This window comes from Opisthorchis viverrini, assembly GCF_000715545.1.
Source record: "Opisthorchis viverrini unplaced genomic scaffold opera_v5_286, whole genome shotgun sequence".
In the NCBI taxonomy this organism is placed as follows: Eukaryota; Metazoa; Platyhelminthes; class Trematoda; order Opisthorchiida; family Opisthorchiidae; genus Opisthorchis; species Opisthorchis viverrini.
The window spans coordinates 322,515-350,239 of NW_008751933.1; the positions used below are offsets into that span (position 1 = coordinate 322,515).

Consider the following 27,725-nt stretch of genomic DNA (forward strand, 5'->3'; position numbering starts at 1 on the left):
AAGTAAGTGCAATAGCATCTAAACATTTAACAAACAACTCAGTTTGCCTGACACTATTGCAAACCGTCGGTACCTGGAAAACGTCATTGGTGGATGTTTAGAGCTCTCAAGCAAGTAACGGTCATATTTTTACAGACAAACTGCTCGAGAAAAGCCTGAAGTGGTCTTTTTTGGGTAGAAATCACCTTGCGCTCTGTAAATCTGCCATATAGCACGAAATACAGCCACAAAATGAGAGCATGTCATATTATAACGGATAGACTTTTTTCGCCTGAAATTTAGTGACAAAAAATATCATTCTGCATAGTGGACTAATAAAAACGTGATAATGACCTCAACAGAAAAGTATCAACGTAAACTGGTATTATACTCTAGATTCTGCCTGATTCATCATGCACAGTCCCCATTACTCGGTTGCATTTCGTTTTCAATTCGGAAGACAACTCTCATGTGGTATCATTCTGGTTGCATTTCCATGTTCCTCGGCCAATGTTCTTACATCATAAAACTCTTCCACGTTTTCCAAGGACACAACAGATCAGCTGAAAGGGCAGTTTCGTGACGTGGTCTTCTGATTTCCCAAGGTGAACACTCAGTAAAGTACAACGATCGAACCGAATGTAACATGGAAAGATGATAAGTAAACCAGTCAAGAAATGGGGAATCCCGGGCAGGCGAATTTAGCTGCTAAGTTTGCTTTATGGTTACTTTAAGACTGAGGATTTCGGACATTGTTTTAACTTGTCCAAATTTTCCCTAAGCAGAGCGAGCGTAGACATCCTCGAGCCAATCAGGCCAAAAACCTAGTACGTTGGGTGCATCTGGTTATAAGCAGTAATGAAGATATCTGTCGTTCCACGTAGTAAGCTGTTTGGTGATAGTGAAAGGAATGAAGCCTTCGCTGCGGTGTTGTTTATTAGTGAAACACCAACTGGAAAGTTGCAGACTATTGAACAGGGGAGCAAAACTCTCAAATGCTAGTTGTTCACAAAAACTGAATATTCATTTTCTTTTTGAACGCGCCTTCTTGAACTTTTCTGGATATTCATTGAATGTTACTCGAATGCAAACGGATTTACGGGAAGACACTACTCGCATGCCGCATCAGTAGTATCCGCCGTTACAATAGTATCACTGAGTTTACTAATCTACTATCCTTAATCCACATATTTATCAACAAACAAAAAGCATATTATGGGAGTTCGAAAACCGCTAAGGCCATATCCAAATTCCAGGAAGTTAGAGAAGCCGATAGCTTTCTCTTGATCAACATTAACTTGGAGTTTGACAAAATCTTCGGATTTGGTGACAATATTACTCCCTATTATTGTGCAATATTCAGTCTGCACTTTACAAATAGTTGTCTGCAGCCAACGCATGGTCTTATTGAAATCATCAAAAAAATTTAGCTACTCATTCAAGGCGAACGATTTTAACGACTTAGTGTCTATTGAAATGGCACTGATAAATACATCAAGAACGTTCTATGAAAAAAGTGCTCAGAAATTTTGAATTCTAGTTATTCTACAACAGAAGCCGCATCTTGATGGCATATTGACAGGAGGTCACTTTGCCTGTCCGGAGAATTTCACCGTTTCTTTGTTTCTTCATTAGCCTAGACTATCTCGGGGAAAGAGCGAATTTTATCTGTCCCCTAAGGGACTCTATACAGGGCTGGGACAATTCACAACAGGCCCATCTGAATTCTGTTGGACTCACATACACATAGCGGCTAAGAATGCAGATAAATAGATTGCTCAAAAACCTAGCCACTCAAAATCAACTGACCAGACTCATTTAACAGAATAAAGGTGGTTTCATATAGTTAGCGAGTTTTGTTCAATCATCTCATTTTTCTGACAGATAAAATACCGCATTTTGACAAATATATGACCTCAAGGAGGGAATCTGGCTTTCAGAAGAATAAATGGAATCCTACTTATGAGGTCACCTGTATCAATGGGAATATCACATCTAAGTAGTATGTCAGTGTGAGATACCGTTAGCGGATTCGATCAAGAATCCTAATGACCTCATCCAACAAAAGCACCTTCAAGAGGACAGGAGATGACAGCATGCTTCAAACAAACAGTAAATCGTGGACCTTATGAAGGAGTCTGTCAAGATTTTGAGGTACCTAAATATCTTTTGTGTGGCCACAACATGTCATGTGCAAATTCAGAGTTTTGCTCATCGGTAATTAGGTGGTTATGCGTTTGTTAGTCATCAATGAGTTATTGTGTTAAACAGAAAACCGGCACAGATTGACTGTCATCTTAACCGACATCAGTTTATCGGTTTCACAACAAATAGGGGAACCACACGTCATTCATACTAGGACCGAGAATGAAACGGAGTAGAACGTGATGAAATAAATGAATGAATACAGTGACGAACATCTCGTCATCAAGCCGGTACATATCTAATGGTTAAAATATGAGTGAAACATGAAATACACAGCAAACATTGGTTAGTGAAATGTAAATCGTGGAAACACAAACGATTGGTTGTCTGTGCCCCACATCCCATCCAATGCTGTGTGACATAATCTAGAGCTCCATTGATTGACTTGGTCGGTTGATTCGTGTCACATGACTAAGGCAGATTGAGCATTCGTACGAAGCGTTTTTGATAGCACACTACCTTGGCTGAATTCAAGCGATGCCTCTGGATCGATACTAGCAGTCTATTGGGTACACGGTAAATGACATGGAACGACTCGCTCGGATTGATCACGTGCTCGGTGTCAATTAAGTGGGAAGCGATTGAGCTTCTGGCTGAAATGTCGAGTCTAATGATATTCCAGTAAGAAATACTCACGTATTGGCTCAGAAAGTTCACGTGTAACGCGCCCAGCATACCCCGCTGCAATTGAAAGAATAATCCTAAACACGTCAATTTAACAATGCATTAGGATTTTTCATGTAACGACGTCATCAAAAAACAGAAAATCTAAGAGCTTATATAACCACCGTCATCAACTGAGCCACGAAAATGCACTGGTGAAAAAATCATTCCATATATTTAAATTCTGAGACGACTCATTTGATAGTTTGAACTAGTTCATGAGGCAACAGTAAATAAGCAAGTCGTGTTTAATCATTCGATAACTTAATTTACTCTAAATGCCTCATTTCTCTAGAGGAACTATGTTAGAAACGGCAGCCAGAAGTGTCTGCTTCTATCAGCAGCGTTGTGATGGGCAAACCAAAAGACGCAGTAACAGAAATTATGCCATTAGGTCGGACAACTTCATAGCTGTTTTCTTGTTTTCAACATAGCCCCACCAGGTTCCAAAGTTGCCTGTCAATTCAACGGTGAAGTCGCGCCAACTGGTACCATCTTAAGGAACTAGGATTTATCAAACAAATTCGTCTTTCACGTCTAAGTAAACTAAGCCTTGTTTCCAACCCACCAGGTACCTATTGTTTGTTAAATGCAACCTTTAGTCGTGGGTTTTCTGCCTAATACAGTGCGAACGAAGTAGTATAATTCCTAAATCGGAATAAATATATACTGCACCTGTGCAGTACCGGATAACGTAAACATTGTTTCCCCTCAAATTTGTATTTCTTGTTTAAAAATCTTGAATGTGGATTAACAAGTTTCAAACAGGTTAACGATGCATACCAAATCAGTAGTCTGTTGTAAGGAGACATCCAATGTCAAAACAAGCGACAGCCAACTGCCTTTGTACGTTACTCAAGAGCTACTACACTTCGGATATGGCACGGGAATCAGATGGCTGGATCTCATCTAGCTTTCCGTTTTATAGACACTGTAGTTTAACCAGGGTAGTTTCCCAAACGCTTTATCCCACCAAAACCTGGTGCAGCTCCCATGGCTTTAATAACGGCAAAACGCGTAATACCGGTGAAATTTTGATGATTTTTGAGTAGTTTATCTGTCATTTGGATCAACGGGCTTATTATCAAGACTGGCTTAAAGGCCCAAATACAGATTACTTTTTGTCAGGTAAATCGGCACAGCCTTTGTCCTCGTATTGATGTGTTCCAGAAATTACCGCGGTTTAATCAGGTCCCATCTCCCCATTCAAGCACACTGGTGTGTAGAAGGTGGACGTCAAACACGGACGCCAAGTTGGTCCGTTCGTAAGCAACATGTAGTGGTTAACGGCCCTATGGAGTCTCTGGTGAACAGAACAAATTACTAATGTAAGCCAGGTACAAAGTCACAAGAATAAAATCCGAGTAAATCATGACTCACAATTCAAAATAGGAGATTCCGTAGTTCCGTTGAACCACCACACCAAGAAAATTTCTAACTTCCTGGTATTCCTGATCTCCGGTGATCGCAATATTAATCCACAAGTGTGAATAGATTAGTCCAGTGTTTGTAGTTAAAATGTTTGTTTACGTTTAGAGTTAGTAGCAGCCAATTATAGGCAACCGGCAGTCACAACAACAGCCACTCAGCAAAAGTCTCAAAGTCACGTTGGACTCAAGAAGCGGGCGGTAGCGGTTGTATTTCAGCAAAACAAACTTTTGTACATTGATGTGACTGATATTGATAGGGAAAAGGAAGATGATACTGAGCATGAAAAATAGCAGTCCACAAGTGCCACAAACACAAGTGAGAACAACTGGGAACATGGTTGCGTGAAGATTGCCGATAGTAGTCAGATGACCTTTCTAATGCCGTTTTGGCTGCCTTTATCCGGATATCATGTTGGTAGCACGTGCTCTTGTCGACTTCGGAATCAACTAATTTCTTTTTATGAAGAAGCGGCTCCTAAACGGAGGCGTTTCTAAGGCAAAATGCTGTATGAAGCATTATTTTGAGTCAGAATGCGAACGAGAATTGTTCGGCAATATCATACAGAATTCAGAAGAATGGCCCATCTTTGGACCTACAATTTTTTTACGGCAGATCAAGCCAGAAGACTAGTTACCAATAATATGTTATCATATTGCAAACTGTTAATGTAAGCCTACAACAAGGTAACGTTGATACAAACGCCTGCGTTCCCTCTCTCTTATCCAAAGATGTGGGTGCACTTGTGAACTCAATGGAACACCGCTTGCAGAACATAAAGTTCAGATTCTCAAGTAAGTTTAGTTATTTGCTTTTGAATTTTTTCGACTTCCTTGTCTCCGAAACATAGATAACACACATTCTTGTTTATCTATTTAAATTTAAAACGATGCCGGATTACTTTGACAGTTTTTGTCACAAGAATATTTGCCCATTTAACGTCCATTTGTATAGTTCAGTTAGCCACATACTGAGAAAACCATTTCTAAAATATGAATTACGTTTTAAAGTACGCGGGAAGTACAATATTTCATGCGGAAGTATGTGCTGCATGCATAAATGGGGAGCTGATAACTTGCACAACCGTCAAGAAGGTCCGTACAGATTCAGGTTTGCCAAATACAATAAACCTCAGCAGAGACACATCAAACACCGTTCAGCCAGGTTCTGATCTAACATTTTCACTTGCGAGCAATTGAAATTCCAACTTCGGTTTTGCACTTACCGGAATACCAGGTTGGATTATTTTAAATATCTTTGGAATATTTCCAAAACATGTGGCATCCAAAAGTACCTCCACGACCTATCTTTATGAAAACATAGGGTGCTCTTATGTCAACGGAAACATAAAGGCTAATGGATCATTCATATCAATGACGTGACATGGTTTTTGCAGGCTGAACGGAGACAGATCATCACTCGTAACTATGAATGTCCCGTAAAGGTCGGTTTGAACTTGGTCTTTGTTCAATGTGTTACCACATTTTTCGATATTTTAGTACACTGCAGAACCTGACAGAATTAGTGAAACAAAACGGCCACAGAACACAGAATTTCTTAAAAATTTTAGATTCTACAGGGCTCGAATCATTTGAGTTTCCTTATTTTAATATCGCCCTAAGTGACCGGACAGTCGTTTACCATGAAGTTAAAAAGAATCTCAGGATCAATGCATTCATTTAGGAGAATACGTGCCACCAAAAAATTTAAAAAAAAATAATATGGCACACACGAATTATCTACAGTTGGAGCAACATCAAGTCTTATTTAGCTTTCTTGAGCCAAAAGAGAGTTTACAAAATAGCACCAAATGTTGGTATTCGGTCTAAGTCTACCTTTTAGTGACAACAAGTAGGGATCAGCGGTAAAATAGACTGCAAAAGGTACACGAAAAAAGGAAAATACTACTGGGGGTTATGAAGAGATTCCAAAGGTGCTCGAGGCTACAGGAACTAGGATTTTAGCATCTTCTAAAAACTTTTTGATAACCAAATAGGAATGGCTGACATATGCTGAAAAAAGGGGCCAAAATCTCACTCGGGGAACTTTTCAGTTCATGGAAACTATGGTGGATCTTTGCCCACTAACAGAAATATATTGGATCCGTCAGTTAGATTATCGTATGACGGTCATTTTAAGAAGTAATTCTGAGTAAACCTCGTGGGTTCTAGATTTCAAGAATATTCTCTGATCAATAAACCAATGCTGTTGTTGTGGAGCTCAATGTAAACTGGTTTTCCGCAGAATTCACCATGGAGAATGATTGAACAAAAGAAGACTTCTGGGAGGAGCAAATTAAACGAAATGGCGAACTTTTGAACGGGCTGCTGGACGCGAGAGCTTACATTGTGAGAAATTCGAACGCTTCCCACACTGTCAGCAAACTATGAGTAGCTTCAAAGAGGATTGATTCTTACGACTAATAAACTTGGCATTTAGAATGCCATCACTATAGGGGCTATTCAACACGTGACTGCATGCTTTTGATCACGTGATTGAATGACAAATAACGCCAAACACCTTCTGAGCCCAAACTCATCAAGCTGCTGACGGAATCGTTCGACTTTTGTCTACCAGCCGGAAGGCAGTGAGTACGAATCTCTATGAAGACTCATGAGGTGCGTACCGATGATCGTTCCCAACAAGAGCAAAAGAAATGTACACTTCTTCTTGGCTTTTCAGCCCAGATCAACTTCACTTAAATGAGGAAGATTTCGTCTGCAATAAGAAATCAGCCACACCAACCTCGTTAATAGTACAAACTCTTGCAGCTTTTCCCGGAAGACCTATTTCAGATTTGATGAGCTTTGTGTATGTACAATCGAAATCTATTTTCTCACTTCCTGGAGATTGAGCGTGTTCAGTATTTAGCAGTAAAGTCACATTTATCACGGTCGTAGACGTATCAACAGTAGAAAGTAATCGATAGTTATTCTGCCAGATAATTCTATTATGAAACCTGTTTTGTTAGGAGAAAATGGCGTTCTGTCTGGCCTGTAGCATAACCAGGACGGCAAACACTTTGAAAGTCTCCCCTCTTTACCAAGCCCAGATAGTAGAAAAAGTGCTTTAGCCGCACGCACACACAGTAAGTTGTCGTTTTATTGGTTGAAAGACGCACTGCAAAAACATATGTCACGTCTGGCATAATTTCTTTCAATAAATTCGCTGGAACTGTGAGACCTTGGTGTCGACTAAACCTGTGTGGAAGCAAATCACAAACTTACCGTTTCAAGCTTGTAAATTATCGCGCCTATTCTATTAACCTCAGGCGCTAAAATTCCGGGTGTTATTGTACACCAATGGGCAAGTTTAATTTCTTTTACTGGGAGACCCAATTAAGTACTAAGTTAATCAACCATCTACAGTGAGATTGTAACTGCCTGCACGCTGATGTTCAAAACACGTGTTCTACATTAATTCGACAGTGGTAGGGCACTGTCCGAGTTATCACCGAATCTCTTAGTAGTCAACAAAAGTAGTTTGGCGCCGCCCACTATATTTTTATGTATTATTTACCCGCATTTTTTGCTTCAATTCCTATCCCAGATACTGAACCAACAAAGACATTTGTACTACACTGATTTCAAACTTGGCTGTTTGTGTGTGCTCTCCTTTTCAAATATTTGAGTACAAGTCCCTGAATAAAGTGGTGCTGCCCAAAACGTTTCTCTCCCTTTTGTTTCTAAACTTCAATTGTCACAGATGAAATGTGGTGACCGCAGCACGCCTGGTAAAACGTATAAGTGAATCTTGGCAAATCGTGTTACACATGTAAAAATTTGAAGATTAACTCACAAGGTAAAGGGATTATTTTAAATCGGTCAACGTTGGGAATAGTTTGATGCAGAGTATGACGTTTGCAATACAAAAAATACAAAAGTTAACGCTTGCAGCTAGTGGTTTTCAGGTTCTAAAGAACTATGGTCGGGAAGAATACACAGTTTTATTGGAGTAGGCGAACCTTGGGATCAGGGACACTGTGTTCTTGGCTCGACAATATACTTCCAGTACACGTGAATATATCGTTACCAAACGTTGAATTTTGCGTAGATGATGCTTTAAACTCAGGACGGACGGCTGTGTAGACTCCACGTTTAAAAGGCGTAGTTTTTCAAACGAGCACCGTTGTATCAAACCCAGGAAATTCGTGGTAAGCGTACCATATTCAACCAAGCACTAAAGTTAGTGTGATGACTACTGGTGTGAGGGTGATACTACTGTTGTGGGGCATGCGAGTAATATGTTTTCTCGTAAATCCACTTTGCGTCTCTCGAAAAGTGGAATCTATTACAGAATTTGTGGAGTCGCTCCGTAGCATTTACTTGCAATTGAGTAACAGTCAATGAATATCCAGGAAAGTTCAGGAAGGCGCGTTCAAGGAAAAGATGGATATTCAGTTTTGTAAACAAGATACATATGAGAGTTTCGCTCCCTTGTCCAATAGTCCGTAATTGTTCAGTTGGCATTTTCTACTAAATAACTCCGCATCAAAGGCCTTCATCCTTCAATTTCGTCCTGTAAGTAAAGTCAGTCTATGTCCAGAAGACGAGGACTATTGTGTAGGGCTTTTTGCAGTCTCGTCATCAGCTCAGAGGACGGATAATTCCACAAGTTGCGTGAGCCGTCAATCTGAGCACTCAAAACTCGGGGAGCCTGTCAGAATATGTGAAAACTTAGTGTGGGAAACGTGACTATCAGGGGCGCTACATTCGTTTGACTGTAGTGCGGACAAGCTGGCCGGACGGTTGTACTCAAACTACCAACGAAGACGCCGCGAGTTCGAAACCTCCTGGAATTTTTTAATATGCATACTGCTCATTTGCTTTTCAGCATAGATTAGCTCTTCTTCAAAAAAAAACTTCAACCTAAAATACCAAACGGTTGAAAGATCTGGACGCTATCTTTTTTGAAGCTACAAAACGGAGAGGTGTTTGAAGCCCATGCGGACAAACCCTAATGTTTCCATAATGTTGGAGCAGCATTGATTCAATTTGGAACGAAACGACATTTAGGCTTTAGTGAGTTTCAATCTGTATACATGAACTCAGAGAAATTAATAGTAAGCTCCCTATTTGGTCAGGTAAGAAAAGCTCCTTATAGATGTTATTCTGAGGTAACTGCAATCGAACTATCCTACAAGTAAGCTAGTCTGAAAGCTAAGTGAGACTTTGGTGAACAGGACGGAACTCAGCAGCGCAGTAACATTTCCCTGGAGCTGAGAAATTCATCAAGACAAGAAGACAAAAGCCCCATCACGAAGTGGTCCACGTAGTTCCAGCGAACTGGTTTATGAGGTATTTGGAGGTCTAAACAACAAATAAACTTTGATTTTTGATAGTAACACTTCGGGGGCAATCACTGTGAAATTCGGTCTTACTTTGTTCATTGCCAATGCAGAAATATCCATACTAGATTCGGTCCATCGGGAACACTACAGACCTCATAGTATTTTGCAACACCATTGTAACTGTGTTTTTCGTTTTATTGCCACCAGGAAAACGACCAGCAAAACACAAGCCTCAGAATCTAGGGTTAAAACGGTAAATGAACTGTCGCGTATCTTTTCCTCCTTCGTCGAAAAGGCACCGATTTTGAAAGCTCCTTGAGGAGCAGGCGAAGTTCAGTAGTTTACTTCATACTCCTTCGACACCAGTGTTAGACAACCTGATTGCTAACAAGCGGCAGATTTTGCAAAATACAGGCACCGTTTAAACAGCTTGGAATGCGCGGACACTTAGGTTTTCAAAGTTTATCTATTAATCTCCGTAGTGGAAGATGTTAACCACATGGTTTGACGATTTCACCTCAGTAGTGCAGCTTTCAAACGTTGGCAGGTGGTGTAACTCTATTACTACAATAAAATTCGTCGATTTCTAACTAAACTACTTTAAGAGAAAAGTGCCATATAACTGCTCCAGCGACCAACACATTTTCCGTCAGCACATCGAGCTAAGTAGTGCTATGACAAACAACCTCTTGAGCAGTGAAACCTCGGTCCATGTATCACTACCAAAGCACTCGATTCCTCCAAGCTATTTTGTTTCATTTCCACGAGCCCCTTGAAAATGAGTGAGGTTCTGGGGGGTTATCTTGTAGAAACGGACTTCAGAGTGCAACAAAGCTTGGATGAATATTCTATGTAGCTCATGTGGCTACTCGTATCTGAGAACAGTTAGGTCAGTTGAATCAAGTATTAGGCTGAGATTCGAAAGGTTAGCAGCTGCGCACGTGCTTCGCCACAGTATCTGTGTGTGTTTGTGTATCAGTGAGGGTGAAGAGTCTTAGATCAGCACACAGTAGGCATAGATGATAATTTTGCGAAAACAACCTGCGGCGATTCGCATGCAACTTTCGTGCTACCTAATTGAAAACAAGTAATTTAATGTATTGAAAACCATTGCTTCCTAAAGTGACCTTTTTGTTAAACTGATATTAAGGTTTTGATATGATCTGATAATGCATTATCAGTGGCACTCGTCAAACAGGAATATTCGCATAGGTTTGTTTTTTTTCTGCTCACGCGGAACAACCTGAAACCACTGTCTAACTATTTATCCGTGTTGGAAATCATCAAAAGGCTGCATCCCCTGAGTCTTAGACGCAACCGCAAACTGGAGGAAATCTGTTTCAGCCGACGAACATTCGCCAACGGCTGTCTGACCACGACCGATCAGCACCATGAAAAATCTCTGTCATGTGGTTTGACAGCTGTGATTTTACTCACACCAAATGCATTGAAATTACCATAATTTGTCACAAGTAGTTACCAGCCTCAAAACGAGACTGGGATTACTTAACTCATGACTGTCGACAGCTGGGTACAAGTCATCGGACCGAACCGCTAGGTGCATCTTGGTAACATCAAGTCAAACCTAGCCCGTCATACTAGCCCTCGATGGCATATTACACGTAGGAATTCAGAAATAGTTCCGCACTGGTGATTCAACTACCTTGGAATTTCAGACAAAGCTAAGTCGCTCAAAGTAATAGACAATTTGATCTTAAGCAGTGAAGTATATTGTATGAACTCTGATTGCAGCTAGAGGGATGATTAAAGGTATTATTTGTCCTATAGATGGAACCAGTGTAGTCTGAAGAGCGAAACAGCAGACTACTATCAACCTATAAGTAGATGTTTCCCACAAATTTGTTTTCCTGCCATGGTGGTCATCCAGATTGAAACGAAAATCTATGTAGGGTTGAATCCATTACAGTGTTATTTTACAATTTTCATCCACCAACACAGTGAGTACCATGCTGACCATGCGGTATTTTGAATTGGAGGAAACTGTGGGAACATGTCCACCTGATAAATCCCGGGAGTGGCGAAACGGGTGGTGAACCATCGGGCTTCAAGCGAGCAAGTAGTATTGCGTCAAAATATTTCGCTGAGTTCAACTACTCTGTCAATGATGCGTCTGAGGGATATCCTCCCGCCTATCCGAAATAAATCTCCATAGGAGGATGGCACCATGCACAACGCTTCCTGCAAGCTTGCCTATGCCGGTTTGTCCCGAAAATTGTCATCTTTGTCAACGTTTATGAATCCCGACTAAGGATTTATTGATCCAAGGACTTCCTTTCATTTTGAATGATGACAATAAAGAATTTGCCAGCGTATAAGCGAATGGGTTTATAGTCCTCATCACCATAGGATGAAGCACTATGCTGCTAACGCTGCCATGACTAGTCAGTTTGTTGTCTTCTTGGATAAAAAACGATTATCAGGCGATGGCGGTGTCTAACTACTGTCCTGATCTTCGAATCCACCTGTTACACTATCATACAGCTATTCTTTGTTTTTCACAGTTTTGGGGTTTGAAAAGCATGGCTGAAGATGGAAGGCGTAATAAGCGTGTAAGAACAAGAGTTCAAAAAACACCTTGCGATTTGTATCTTGTATCCACACAATTAAGGGGACAAAAAAGCAACGTATCGCATTGTCTGGCGGGACACAGAATTCATGAGATTACTGAGAAATATTCGACATCCAACGGTCAATTTCACCGTCTTTTAAGCTTCCTACGCCTTATTTAACCTAGAATGGACAATTCGCAATTCAACTAATACATATGGTCAAGAAAACCTCGATAATTATGTATGTCTGATGAGCCTCAAGAAATATAAAACCAGCTGTGGACATCTAAGAATTTTTAGCAACCTCAACTGTCTTTCATCGCTAGCATACTTAAAAACCTCAAATATTGTCCCAACTGAAACACAAACCGAGTTGTGTGCACCACTTGCAGTTGGTATTAAGCCTTTTTACGAACAAGCTTCACTACAAAAATCATGGTAATCTCGTGTATACGCCAACAATTTCATTCTTCTAAGTTCTCTGGTTTTAGTACAATGTCAGCGATATTCAGCAGAATAAATGATGCCTCACAGTCAAAAGCTGTCGTGGCAGATCAACAGGATGTTGATCAGACGTTGCAAGAAGTGTTAACCTTTTGACTTAATCGAGGATAAGCGTGAACGTTTCTTTGATCGGTTTATTCTAGCAGCATTTGATGAAATCATTCTCTTCACCGTTTCCATAAAAACTAATTTGCCGTTTTGTAGGTTTTCAAAATCTGATTAGTCTTCGTCAGCAATTTTTTCAAGACGCTTTTTGGTCAAATCGCTCTGTTTTTATTCGCTGGTCCCAAATATATTGGTAGCAGCCATGGCAAGCCAGGTTCAGTCGTCGCATCTTTGTTGAAAACTTACCGCTTTATTGGTAACCATATAAGTTTTCGCCCATCGGAAACTCGGATATTTCCTTCACTGATAAAGCCCTGCCAAATATTAGCATTATAGGAAGAAGTAGTACAGATCAAACAGATTGATAGAAATGTATTTTTAAGCTTATGTTAAGATCCCAGCGTTACCCGTCTTCGAGCAGCATTGTAGGAAGAATTAGTACAGAGCAGACCAAGGCAACATCCTCACAGATTGATAGAAATATATTTTTAAGCTTAGGTTAAGATCCCAGCGTTACCCGTCTTCGAGGAAACGTTCGATTTCCTAGATAAAGCGAACTTAAGATGCATTTAGGATATGCAGACTATTTTTATTTAATGGTTGATGATTACTCTGCGCTCCCTTTTTTTAAACAATCAAATACACTCTGTTTCTTTCAGTTTTCCCATTCGAGTCTTTTGCTTTGAAACTGTGACCGCGGATCATTTGTCTAGCAACAGGTTCACCTAATTAAACAGCCCGCACAAGTCCTGAATACGTTTTAACAGAGGGCGCCACAACAGACCGCATACATTATCCATCCGAATGTGTGTAAAAGCTTTCGACTCCGAAACATGACAGCGGTGAAAACTAGAGAAAGGAAGATGGGGCCACTCCGTTCTGTGGGTCCGAAATACCCCATCGTTTTTAATCCATTATCACGGTAGAAGGTCCAAAGTTTGCGGGCTGCGGCATATCAACAAAGAAGCGCTCACTAGATCACGAGGCAGAACTGCTGAAGAGACTGATAAAACCTGGAAAGATAAGACGATATGTAAACACACGACGTATATCCAACTAACTTCCATTACTTACGTATTTCTATGCCACTTCAAATGCTTAATGGCCGAAGTTTCACAGGGAACAGTTATGAAATTTAAGTGGGTTTTCAATAGAGCATGAACAATCGCGCTGATTGCTATATGATTGCATTCCTACTAAAGCGTGTCATCCCATCGTATAGACATAATGCATAGCAATAAGATTGCTTAAAACCCTTCTAGAACCCGCTTTTTTATGTGCTCATAAGGAGACTCAGCCCAAGAGTTTCCATAAACATTGTTTTAATTAAGTCCATATAGGTAAGAACTCTGGGACTGTACCTAAGCGATGTGCTCCAAGAAGAGCCAAACCGGTCGGGAATTGAACAGTAAGGCTAGTGTGGTAGGTTTTTATCTAGATTTCGTCTCAAACCCCAAGCGGTTAGAAAATGCTTTGCTATTCTGATTGCAGATTAACGTTACCAGTTCTGTGACTTGGATAACGACTGCTAATGCGATGCAAAAATTTTCTCTACCCTGTGGAACTTGTAGAATCCTTGCTCGTATGATTTTTTCAGCTTCTCTGAATGAAACTGTGTGAACACATTCTATTTTACCTATCAAGAACGTATCTGATTGAATGTTGCTGCTGTGACATCGTCAGTTTTAAGTACCCTGATATTGAAACAGTTTTTGCACTAATCCCAAATGATAAAGTATTCCTCCGTGACGTGCAAGGACCAAGTTGACATTCAGAATAAAGTCATCGTCTCTTTGATAGTGCATATTTCACATCTCACTATGTTCTAGTTCCTAAGTCACATTACATCTGACCATCGAAAACGTCTCTGATCTCTGTAGACGCTGGTACCCGCGCCGCTTACACTCCTTGATTAATGGAAAATTAGTTCCTGTCCCTGTAGTGCGGAAATTTTGTCTACCCTGTGAAACTTGTAGAATCCTTGCTCGTATGATTCTTCAGTTTTCTGAATGAAACTGTGGGAATACTTTCTATTTTACCTATTAAGAGGTATCTGATTGAATGTTGCTGCTGTAACATCGTCAGTTTTAAGTACCCTGATATTGAAACAGTTTTTGCACTAATCCCAAATGATAAAGTATTCCTCCGTGACGTGCAAGGACCAAGTTGACATTCAGAGAAACTGCTAATGCAGTGCGGAAATTTTGTCTACCCTGTGAAACTTGTAGAATCCTTGCTCGTATGATTCTTCAGTTTTCTGAATGAAACTGTGGGAATACTTTCTATTTTACCTATTAAGAGGTATCTGATTGAATGTTGCTGCTGTAACATCGTCAGTTTTAAGTACCCTGATATTGAAACAGTTTTTGCACTAATCCCAAATGATAATGTATTCCTCAGTGACGCGCAAGGACAAAGTTGACATTCAGAGTAAAGTCATCGTCTCTTTGATAGTGCATATTTCACATCTCACTATGTTCTAGTTCCTAAGTCTTATTACATCTGACCATCAAAAACTTTTCTTGTCTCTCTAGACCCTGGTACCCGCGCCGCTTACACTCCTTGATTAATGGAAAATTAGTTGTTGTCCCTGTGGAAATCCCTCAGATTGTTACGAATTTCCGTTTGGTCTCGCGGCTGACAGTATCTTGATGAGCCATTTTGTGATAGGTCCGCACCTGATTGTCCACTTGATACTCAACAGTCTATCTTCAATACCTTGCGCGACTACAATGTTATCAACTGCGTGCAGCTTCAAGGCACCTTGCAGTTCTTTGCACACAATGCTGACTTTATTTATTGTTCAAGCTCCTTACCTCCCGACGCACAATAACCCGGTGGTTTTAGCGAAACACTACACCAAACGTAGTCACTGCTCTCAATGCACAACTATCAACGAAGTGTTGAAGTTTTTTAGATCTTATCCCTTGTCTTCTAATTGCTTCTTACCTGGAGCAACAACACCACAGATGCACGACATCTGGATGAATAGAGCGTTTTTCAATCAGAATATCGCCGCAAATTTTAGTCACGTGCTCGAAATTGGCAGCTGGGTTACAAGGGGTTGCAGTTCCTCACGATGCCTCTTGGTTACTTTGCAAAGCATATGGTTTTATCAACATGCTCCGAATTTTTGGACCAAATTAGTCAACAAGTTCTAGGAAATCTGGGGAAATCAGGTCAGGTGAGATTGTGCTCTGCACGTCTGTCAACGTAAAAGAGCGGATATGTGGAATTTGTCATGTGCATTCGGCACATTAACAACGATGTCTCACTGCTTCAATGAGGTGATACTTCTTAGGTTTTAAAATTTCGCTCAGCTACTTCGACCCATATTGTGCGTTGATGGCTAAGGTTCTACCGTTTTTTGGTTTAAAAGATTCTCAAAAGCCACTCGATCGGGAGGTTTTGTCGAAAAGAACTTAACTGTTCTTTCGTGTGGTAATTTGTTCTTATAACGTTTTTACTAAAAAAACATTCTTAAAACCTGGGTGTGAGTATGAAAACATACAACTAGATTGTTTTATTGAGCAGCCCGCAGGTGCCAGTTGATGCTTGTCAGTTTTGGGCGGATATACCACAACTCTCAGTTGAACACTCGTGACACAATAGATCGAGAAATGTCGTCTTATACAGATTTACACCAAAGAGGTTAACGCTACCTATGAGTGGTCGAACATTGTAAGACGGGCAGTGAGAACCTGAGAGCCACCATAATCACCAACTTGTATTAACAGGATAATGATTGCTTATTTCCAGGCTACAAAACACGGTCACTTTACAAACTTTGCTGAAACAAAATAGCTTTGATTCCCGAAACTCTGCAAATTAAGCGTGTTGTTCAAAACACATTGAAATTTATGATCCGTCCTGTAAGGATTTCTTACTTTCATTTGCACATTAGAACCGACGTAAACAAAAATTACACGGATAAGCACAGAATAGCCTAATAGGTAGTTTTGAATTGCTGTTTAGCTAGGAATTATCCGGGTTGGAACAGAAGAAACACAACTATCCTGGCGATATTTCGTAAGGACTTGCTATGCTGCTGCGTAGTTCCATGAACGTCCAATCAAATGACTTTATGTTGACGAGAATGTCCAGTCGCGGCTACCAACTTTACGGAAGACAGTGCGTCAAGATGATTCAGCCAGTGCTTAATGCACCAAACTTCCGGAAGGTGAACCAGGACCCCGATACGGCCAGGGGTTCCTGTGTTTCATGTCTGTCAAAATGCCTCTATGCATGATTGCGATGTTGTAACGGAAGCATGCTAAACGTTCTGAATACTTGGTGATCTTCCGGAGCGAGATACTTCGTTGACATATTATCCACTTGTTGAAACGTGAGTTAACTGAATTGCAGATAAATCTCGCGTTTTTTGATGGTGTTCAAACTACTGTGCTACACATGACCGCCCCTTATCTCGATTGGTACGATATCTGAAGTACCGCAGTACTTTTTGACAACGTTACTAATTTATAAGGTTTTGGGAAACCGCTGCCTACTTTGGTATTCCTCAGCCAGCATCCATACAGTCTCCATACACTTGGCCATAAACGAGAAATTCAGCTAAAAGTCATTTGATTCTCCGGCAGCCCAGGGTGTAAACGAGTGTAGTTCGCTACTTGCCTGAAGAGTGGTGAAACTGATGAGTTGTTGAAATTTTCTCATTAAAATTACAAATGATACGTGTCAACAAAGCCATCTTGTGTACTTTTTGTGAGAGCAAACGCCTAAACTAGTCTTATCTTATCAAAAGAAAAGGCAGGGCTCCTTGCGTTCCGTTCAGAGTTGATTTCGTAGTAGTCTGGGGTAGATCTTGGTGAAGCAGGCCACGTTACATCTCGGCAGAGGTTGGGGCTGTTTGCTGAGAGATCAAATCGTATGCCCATGACACCTGACAGTGTCGGACGAGCTCAACTGAAAACCAGCAATTAACGTTACACGCTTTCTGTGTAATAGCTGTCTACCCCAGAAAGCATGCGACACCTAACAGTGTCGGACGAGCTCAACTGTAAACCAGCTACACGTTTGCTGTGTAATAGCTGTCTACCCCAGAAAGCAGCCAGTGACGTAGGTCAACATTTTTACCGCGCTTGTCGATTTGTCGAAATATAGGTAGCTCGAGTGTGCTTATTGTTGTTTGGTTAGGTGCTAGTTGAACTTTTCGCCGAGCTTGGCAACTCACTACCGCGCTTGTCGATTTGTCGGAATATAGGTAGCTCGAGTGTGCTTATTGTTGTTTGGTCAGGTGCTAGTTGAACTTTTCGCCGAGCTTGGCAACTCAACTGCGCACTGGCAATGTCTCCTCAACTTGGGACGAAACATTTGCAAACCAATTGCCAAGCTCGGCGAACAGATAAACTACTATCTCATCAACAAACGGTTTTTACTACATTCTTTGATATAATATCGAGTAAAAAGACCAAGTCAACCGGATGCCCAAACAGAAGGAATTTATTGTCATGAGACAATCATTTGCATTGTAATGTTGTGCAGAAAAAATGTCGCATTCTTGTCGCCAATGAAAGAGAAAATTAGCGAGCCCACCTGTTGAAAGATAAAATGTATTGTAAAATAAGATTTTAACAAACAAAATGGAAACAAGAGGCTGGGTCTATGGTGTCAATGAAAACACATTCAACCACCACTTAAGCTCATCTCGTTTTTAAAGATTGTGAAACTGAAACCAAAGAAACTGGAGTGTGAATTGGGTCAGACTTTTGTTATTTCGTAACCCACTTTGGCGGCCTCTTTGATATTAATAAGCTGTTGAAGTATTCTATGTGAGTAAAATCTTTTGACAAATAAATTGGATAACTTTGCAAACGAATTCGCATTACACTTTGCCGAAAATTTACTACTCGAATCTTCTGAGTAAAACTGAAATTGATTCTTATGAATGTTTACTGGGTGCCCACATGTAGCTACAAGAAACTGAACCAAACGAAGGAGTCAATGTTGTTTCTTATGTATGAAAATGTTATACAGTCATTTACTGCAATTCGTGAGAATGATCACCTTAGTGGTCACATTCTTCATTCGGTTTATTCCAAAACCGTGTGAATGATAAAACATCAGTTGAAATCTACACCATAAGCTACTTTAACCGGAAAAGACTATGAGAAACGTCATTAGTGTGAAGGACGATTTTGTGTTTGATGGACTCCGAAATATTCCCGCCTTTTTTTGAAAAGAAAGTGCCGATCTACAGAATTCATGTTCACTTCTGGTCTCATCGTTCGGTTCCCAAGACGGATGCTTATAACCTGGTTGAATGACCGACTGGTGATAGCGATGATTTTCGAACGACTAAATGAGACATTTGTTACAGATAACAACGAGATAGTGTCTCTTCTTTGGAGTGAACTACCAAAGAGGTGGCCGATGGCTGTTCAGTGTATTTACACCTTATTCGGTACCACTTCTCATGAAAACACTGCAACGATAAGTTACATAGTTCATTTATTGATGAAACTATCTGCTGGACCAGGACAAAAAAGAAACAGTTGTGAAGCAGATTTTTGGATGACTGTCCTAAATCCATCCTGTGAAAGAACCTCAGATCTACTTTTATCTACCCTTCCAATCAGTCCTAGTATTTCTTTTCATCTTTGCTGCACCAAAGAAATCCCACTTCATTAGACAGCCAGGACGGCCATAATTCAATTCATGCAAAAGAATCAAGCAAACTGAAGATGGTACGAACCAATGAACACAAATGGTATACAAGAAAACTAACCAAGAACCCAGTACAAACTAACAAATCGAGCAACTACCCTACTATTGCTGTGTATGGCCTGGCATTTCACCTTACTATGGTCAATAATCCCGATTACTTTTACGTTGAGTTTACAGTCATTCACACTGCGTGCAACTACGTCAATGGCGATGACGAAGGGATCCCTGCATAGCTTCCAAGTCCATCCATTTGGGCAGACCACAAAAAATTCAGTTTTAAAGACCTATTGATAGCCAGAACGATTATTCCAATAGGATCTCACCTGTAAACATGAATCTTACAAACATAGTTAGTTTGTGGATTTTGAACCTTCCCAAATCAAACCGTAATACGATAGCAAAGCACATACTTGTTACCAGGAGTGGCAGTCCACATCATATGCATCTGTATAAGGACCCATACAAAGGAATTTTTTGAAAATACGCTGAACTTTTTCGGCGCGTTGAAAGATATACAACGGTCAATCACATCGGTAAAAATCGCAAAAGAAGTCGGTGTGATTTAAGTCCGGATAAGCATTCAGAATTGAAGGATGAAAACAGCCTGTTCACTCTGTTGGAAATACATTCAGTCCGTCCTCTAGGGCTTTGTGTTGTGTGGGTACGAAAACGACTGCAAGCGAGATATGGCAGACGAAAGACGGCTAAACTTACAGTCAAAAAGTCACGGATAACCATTTTAGGATTGATATGTCTCTTGTAGTGTGTTTTCTGCATCCGCACTCGGAACAAAGCATCCGATTAAAAAAACACAAACCTTTCATTCAACATTTGCAGTTCGTCTGAACATTGTCGGTGATCACGGATCACACAAGTTCGCAATTTATTTTCCGTCTCGTTACGGATTTCACAGGAGCTTTTTGTCGCAATTTTCCTCGACTTGAAATTGTTTTTACCATTCTTTGGGTGGGCCAATCATAATGCAGTAAAGTGCATAAAGGTAAATAGATTTCGCTTAAGATATTTTATTGAAATACTAAGGAATCTAGTTCAGTAAATTTCCGAAACGAGAAAAAAAAGTTTGAACAAAACGTGATAACTTAAACCGCTGGATCAAGAATTGGAGATTTGACCAAAAGCGGTGAACTAATGATCGAAATTCCTTGATGGACCTAAACCTTCGGTGAATTGGTGGGATGAAGCGTAGTTAAACGGGTGATGATGGCGAAAAGCACTCATTTGCGAACAAATATGGTTCTGCGAGAGACTCACCTGGAAGTCAGCTAAATCACCCGTTTGTGTGTTTTGCGGATGAGTCTCTAGCAAAACCAACTTTGTTTGCAAATGAATGTATTTCGCCAATTTCGTGCAATTTGGTTTCAAGTGGGACATAAGATTGACGGAAACTCGGGCACCGCACCTGCCTGATGAGCCCCAAGAAGGTCTTAACTGGTCGTGGGCTGTCGACGAATTTCCAACAACCTTGTGAGTAGTGCATTGCGTGTACAGGTGACGGTCATCCTTTCAAAATGTAACACATTTGACTGGGTCGGACAAGACTCAAGCCGTAAGCAGAGGATGGGGTTTGAATAAAGCCTGATGCATTCCGGTGGAAGCGGCATCACAGATGTACATCTACTCCATCAAAACATTTAGCGATGAAATTTGTCGAAAATGTTCACAGCATTTTGGCAATCTGTTTGGTGAATAGTACAATATTCCTACCACCCTGCTAACAATAGTATATCCTACTGTAAAAACAAACAAACAATAAAATAATTGTTGAATTATTTTGAAAAACAATTCTTTCCGTAATTTTCTAATCATTTTCACTCTATGGTTTGACGAATTTTTAGATGAGGTATTCCCTGAGGTAAATCCACGGACATTGTTGAAGGAATGTCTAATCACATGACAGTTCCCGTAATCTCTGAGACTAAATATGCACACGTTTTTTTGTTGCGGCACTGGAGTGTGTTTATTGGGTGACTATCCTGTTACTGTGCCCTACTGTAATTTCGCTGAAGAGCCTTGCTCGAATTTGATGAACTTTTTGGACAGAGTACATCACAATCATTGTTGGGAGAATTTCAGCCTGATAGTCGCTTTATGACTACGAATGGTCCCTTTTCTAAGATAAACATATCTATTATTAAACTGGCGCCAAACGGTATAATCTAGAGAATAATTTACATTCGGGTACTTTAATTGCTGTTTTACCAAGGGTATTGGATATTTTTCGAAACTGTTGTATAAATATTCAAAAAGATGACCAGAATTTCGGGGTACCACTTACTGTTTTTCTTTATTGAATACCTCGTGCTCGGCAGCTCCATATTAAACTTCTTCATATTGTTCACCAAATCTTTTAGTTTGTTAATCATTGCGTCGGCTTCCTTATCTGTGGTAATAGAAAACCATGAGGAATGGTTACTGGGGAGGGTTTTGATTTATTGGAAAAAAGCATCTGATGTACAACGGTGGTGCAAATTTATACACTTATTGGATCAACAAAGGCATTTATCCTCGCTTATTAGAGACTACTATGACAAATTGAGCGCTATTGATAAAAATAGTGGTAGCTGAGGTAGCATGGGTTATTGTTGACCTAATCACTGATTTGAGCAATGTGATTGCGAACGTTTCATCACCGACCGAGTTGACATCATCCGTACACTGTTGGGGATCCTGAGGGAGTAAGCAATAGTTCGATGTTAAATCAACCTAAACAACTGTGAGAAAGACCAATCGTGTCACAAATTCATAATTGGAAACGCAAAAATCTTGACGAATAGAAACATGAAACACAAAAAGGGGTTTCTGGAAGCATAGTACTGCATGAAGAATTATATCAATCGATAGATTTGAGTAGAACCATTTTACGCATTATTACGAGCACAAGCCTAATAGCTCAACCTAACTACTCAAAGGGAGCCGAATGTCGAATCTAAAAAGACCAAAAAATAAACGTGGTCATCAACCAATCAGGACAGAAGTTAACAGACCAGCCAACGGAACCATCCGATCGAACAAACCACTGGGATCGAAGGTCAGTCCCGGCTAGCAACACACACACAAACTACTTAACCACTCCCCATCGATCCGATGCGCTAATTGTATACATGATTTGCCTCTTTTGGTGACAAAAAGCTTCTCTAGAGCTAACAGAAACCCATGATAAAATATTGAGGAACTTTAGGGTGACTGATCATTTGCCATCAATTTTCATTCAGATTTCCGGATGTGGTGACTGAATCGATATATTTTTGTTGTCTCCGTAGCCTCCGTTGTGCGCCATCCGTCTTCAGTTTACAAATTTTCATTCATCTATCCTAACACAGTTCCATGACTGTAAAACAGTTGACTCCCAATCGGCGTCATTTTCTTGGAAGAATATAACATCCTCTACACCAGATTTAAAATTAGGCTTACCAGAAGCAACATCAAGAAGCAGAAAGACAGTCAGGTTGGGTGGCTTGGTTTCCAATGCAAGCTGTAGCGATATCACGGGGGAATAGGATGTTGTTTGAGAACATTCAGGGTCGGGGCGAATGGGCTTCGATGCAGAGATACGAGCCATCAAATATCATCACTACCGGAGTACACCACACCAATGAGCATCGTAAGCATCCTAACAACGTTGTCGTACAAAATACGTCCATTACAACTAGAACCATACTTACCGTCATCGTTCAGGGCACATCCAGTAGGTTGTTTCATTTGGAACACATCCGCTGCCAATTTGTAAGCCTGCAGTTTGCCAAACTCAAGAACGGGCCATGCAGCTGCTGGCGTGCCGCCTTTAAAAAATTGAATTCTTATTAGTAGGGATGTCGCCTTTACGTCAGTACACAACAGTTTCTCTAAGAGGTGTCATCTGGATAATTACAAATACTATAATATAGTATGTTTTTAAGTTGATTTTCAGAGATACATTCTACTACCCTATCAAACGCAAGTGGAGCTCGTGAGCTTACCGTGTCACTGACTATATTCATCCACGTCGATTTTACGTACAGCCCCAAACCTGTTACCATGGTGATAGACCCCTGGTACTTTGTAAGCAACCGCAGTACTTCTTCCGACGAAAACGGACTTTTTCGTTGTCACTTTTTGAAAAGTAGTTTTTGTCCCTTATCTGCTTTTTTGTTAGAAATTGTGTTTTCAATAATTACGTCAATGGCTTAGACTTAACTGACAGGCGAACACAAATGTGAGGTATGATTCTCGTCCTTTTAGCAGCCGGATCTTCATGATGCGCAGGACGGGGTGAATTCTGTATGAATTCTGGTCGTTCCAAAGACTAAACCACTTTCGTTGACTGTCCCTCTTGATTTGTAATCACATAGCACAGAGGTCCGACTTGTTCTATCTAGAAAAGCACCTTCCATCCCTACACTTTCTCATTTATTAAAACCGAGGCGCACAGCGAGTCATATTTGCTCGAGCGCGAACCCATGGAGCTTCCTTGGGTCCCTACCTCAAAACATGCACGCTACCCATATTTGTCGAATACCTGGTTCTCAGTGATTGTCTTTTCACTGTTGGCACTGTTACTAGCTTGTTATACTTAGCTATGTTTCTCGGTCATTTTTATTCTTTTTCTGTGCTGGTCATTTCAGGTGTAAGGTTTTTTGGACTTCTGCCTTATACGCGACGCCTAGGTGCACTCACACGGACGTTCATTCCGCGTCGTAGAGACTTAAAGGCGATCATGAAAACCAGTTCCCATTATTGCTTTTTGACTCAACATAATTATAGCATATATAATTAGGCTTGAGTTACTTTTTAGACGAGGTAAGTTGTAACTACTACCGTTGAATGTATTCCTCTATGAATTGTTCAACTTTTGACCTGAAAACCTTGAACCTAACCGGAAAACTGGTTCAAATAAGCTATTTGTGTCCTCTCAAAAAACACACCACCTGTTACGTTATACATCAGTTTGATTTGACTTCCCACGGATCAACCATAAATAAAAGCTAAATGATCCGGAGGACGCTACAAACACTTGATCACTATCAAGACGGTCGGTAGTGACAAGCTCTTTAATGTTAAATTCGTTTGATGTTTCGTGATTCAGGCAATCTGTTCACCAACAAGGTCTACCAGTGAAATGACAACTAGAAACTTCCTTACCTCAGACAACCCGAAATATTGCAGCGTAATCAAGTTGCCCGAACTTAAGGGGTTAAGAATTATCAGACTTTTTAAACGAGCATAGTTACGTTCTTCCGAAAGGGTAAACAGTAAAATAAGACAAAATTCAAAAACGGAACTCCACAGGTACTTGCGTACCAAAGTGCAAAAGAATAGTCTTAGCGAACTGGTTTAACTAACTGCCTACTGACTGCGCTGGCGTTGACGGACTTTAGCATCACTCTACTTTCAAGAAAAACAAATGCGGACACCGAAAGGCTCTGCACACAGTCCAATCGGGCAATATCCATCAGTATGCAGAAGCGTTTCAAGTATGCCGGACGTTGAGCCATTCTTTTCACTGGCTGGGAAGGTGATATCGCTTATTTCCGAGCACCCTAGAATGTGGTAATGTGAAGGTTACCCCTCCGCCCTGCTCAGCGTTTCGATAACCTCTCCACAAACGACCATCTGAGGCATCCGACAAAAATACTTGCTTTGATTAGTCTGACTCTACCTGTTGTTTTTCCAATTTTCCACAAACCCGTCACAGTTTTATCACGCCGTCCACATTTGCTAGGCTCGACTTGTCTAGAGTAATATATATCTATCTGTGTTGTTTGTTTTATCTGACATTTCAGGGACTAAAAACCACCACTTTTGTCAAGAACAGTTCATTCTGTGAATTCCTATCCACAGAATGACCGATGCACAATCTAACTAGCAGAAGTGTTTGTCCCGTTGGTGTTTAGGATAAAAAGTGTTCTGGAACTAGATTTACATTCATAATCCTGTTCAATCTGACACAACCGCATCCAATTGTATTAGAATTTTGTTGGTATGAAGTACGGTTAAGAATACCAAGTATGGTTTAAAAATTGGATATTTTGCTACTTGCATTGATATACGAAACCTATGCTTACCACAGTTAATCTAAAGAATTATACAATGACAAACTTACTTTTGCAAAGTTCCTCCAATTTGTCAAACTGGCCAACGATTGCGGTTTGCGTATTCTTTACGCTTGTTACACTAGCGGTAAAAGCGTCTGATTCATCTAAATAAAGACAATACATAAATGGCATTAACTATAGATGGTTACAGAATGACAGCTTACATTACTCGAACCACAAAAGTGCAAGTACTGACAATCTCATTGTTTATCTTGAGTGGATAGGTCTCTCTTTGCAATATTATTGATAGCAGCTATTAAGTTTCACTTTAAAAAACATCCTGCCCCGATGAACCTGCGGTCAGAGCTAAATCGTTTCTTTACAAGGTTTCAGAAAAGAAAAACCAATCACTGCCTCAAATGGATGCTCATGCAACAAGCCTTTCTGTGCTCTTGATAGTCGCCTAAGATAAGTTTATAAGAGGGTTCCTAAACACTTCTAACTGATACATTTAGCTGTGATGAGAACCTGTTCAGTATGCAGACACCGCATTCACAAACCAAGTTGCCAATCTGATTGATCATCTAGCATTTTACACACGCTTACTACGCGCAATCTGCAAACTTACTCAAAATTTAATATTTCCGTGATACTTTTCAGAATAAAAACATCTGATAACTGACTAAAACGGTTGAAAGTCAATCCCTCGTCTCTCTAAGACCCCTTCAGCATCGCAAACACATAGTGGAAGAAATACCTGAATACCGAGCTAAAAATCACCGTGTCGCGCGAGCCATTAGAAACACATACGGCGTTATAGCATGACCATACTGTGAGTTCAAATGTTCGTATATTCTGCCGTTTTTAACGGTCTTTTTGTTCTGGCGAAATTATTCTCGTGAATCCACACCAAAAAAGGACATGTAAACACTTACAATTCAGGTCATTTGACAGGAAGGTAAACACGGCCAGCACAGAGTTCATGGTTTCCGTGAATACTTTGTGGGAGTGTGTCACGTGGGAATGATGGATCAGAGTCGGAACTGAGTCTGTTGTAAAACAAATACATTACACATTTTAGATATCCATTTATAAAAGAGTTTGTTTCATTTCAAAGCAAGTTTTAGCGTGTTACAATGGAATATCGACTGGAGTCGCATTGCACAATAACTATTCAGCTGCTGTAAAGGTGGCCTTGTCCTAAAAATGCCATCGTTAGATCCATAGCCGATCCATTTTAAGAACGACCGGAAACTCTACAAGCTTTTTTGATGTTTCACTCATCCTAGCATTGTGCGTTCACTTGAATTGGACCTAGTTATTTCGAAAAATCCATCCTTCAGATGGCAAATTTTTAGACGTCACATTTACCCTCAACACAATATAGCTCAAATTAAAATCACAATCTGTACGTGATCGAAGGTCACCAAAACAATGTACATGAAGTGATTCACTAGGCGTTTTGCTTTATTAGCCTCACCACATATTCAAGCAGACGGTGAATGATCCATTTACTTGTACTTTTTCCTAGAAGAGCAGAATGACATCTGATAGTCTACTTTCTTCAGCCTACTCACAGAAAGTCTACGTTAGAAGTGTTTCTTTAAAGTAAGGGGCAGCCTGTTGCCTGATTATGACTCGTATTAATATACTCCTTGGGCGAGATGGCCCGTTAAAGTAAGGGCCTGTTGCCTGATTATGACTCGTATTAATATACTCCTTGGGCGAGATGGCCCGAGTGATTAGAGCGCGAATTTACTGACCGACCGGTTCGTGGTTTGAATCCGACCTCCGCCACTCGACTTCTCCTGTCTAGGCTTGGGCAACCTGGCAGTATCCTAGCCCTCAAGCTTCCTTCGAATGGCGTGGCAGCTAGACACCGGAAGGGTGCTACAGCTGAACGCTTTCTTTTCTTCTTACTCCTTTTTATTCTGTACCCCAACATAATATTTTTTTCTAGAGGTAAGGTCAGACTGATACTTACGCAGGTGCGTGCATTTTACAGCATGAAGGCTACATGAAAATATACTATGAAAATATACTGCGATATCTCGAATATCGTGCCAACTGAATCATGAGGCGGCCTGTGTGCAGCACATTCAGCTGGAGGACATCATAAACGAGAGATTCAATTGAGTCGCGCGAGCCATTAGAAACACATACGGCGTTATAGCATGACCATACTGTGAGTTCAAATGTTCGTATATTCTGCCGTTTTTAACGGTCTTTTTGTTCTGGCGAAATTATTCTCGTGAATCCACACCA

General features: G+C 40.5%; 1 protein-coding gene across 1 annotated transcript; it reads right to left on the minus strand.

Annotated features, from left to right (window-relative positions):
• Nucleotides 1–21,644: 21,644 nt before the first annotated feature.
• Nucleotides 21,645–27,405, minus strand: T265_09423 (hypothetical protein; the record flags this gene model as incomplete). The annotated part of the gene is made up of 6 exons (XM_009175477.1): nucleotides 21,645–21,829; nucleotides 23,112–23,228; nucleotides 24,391–24,516; nucleotides 25,529–25,624; nucleotides 26,396–26,509; nucleotides 27,228–27,405. 6 exons carry the CDS (start codon nucleotides 27,403–27,405, stop codon nucleotides 21,645–21,647), a joined length of 816 nt encoding a protein of 271 aa, XP_009173741.1.
• Nucleotides 27,406–27,725: the final 320 nt, after the last annotated feature.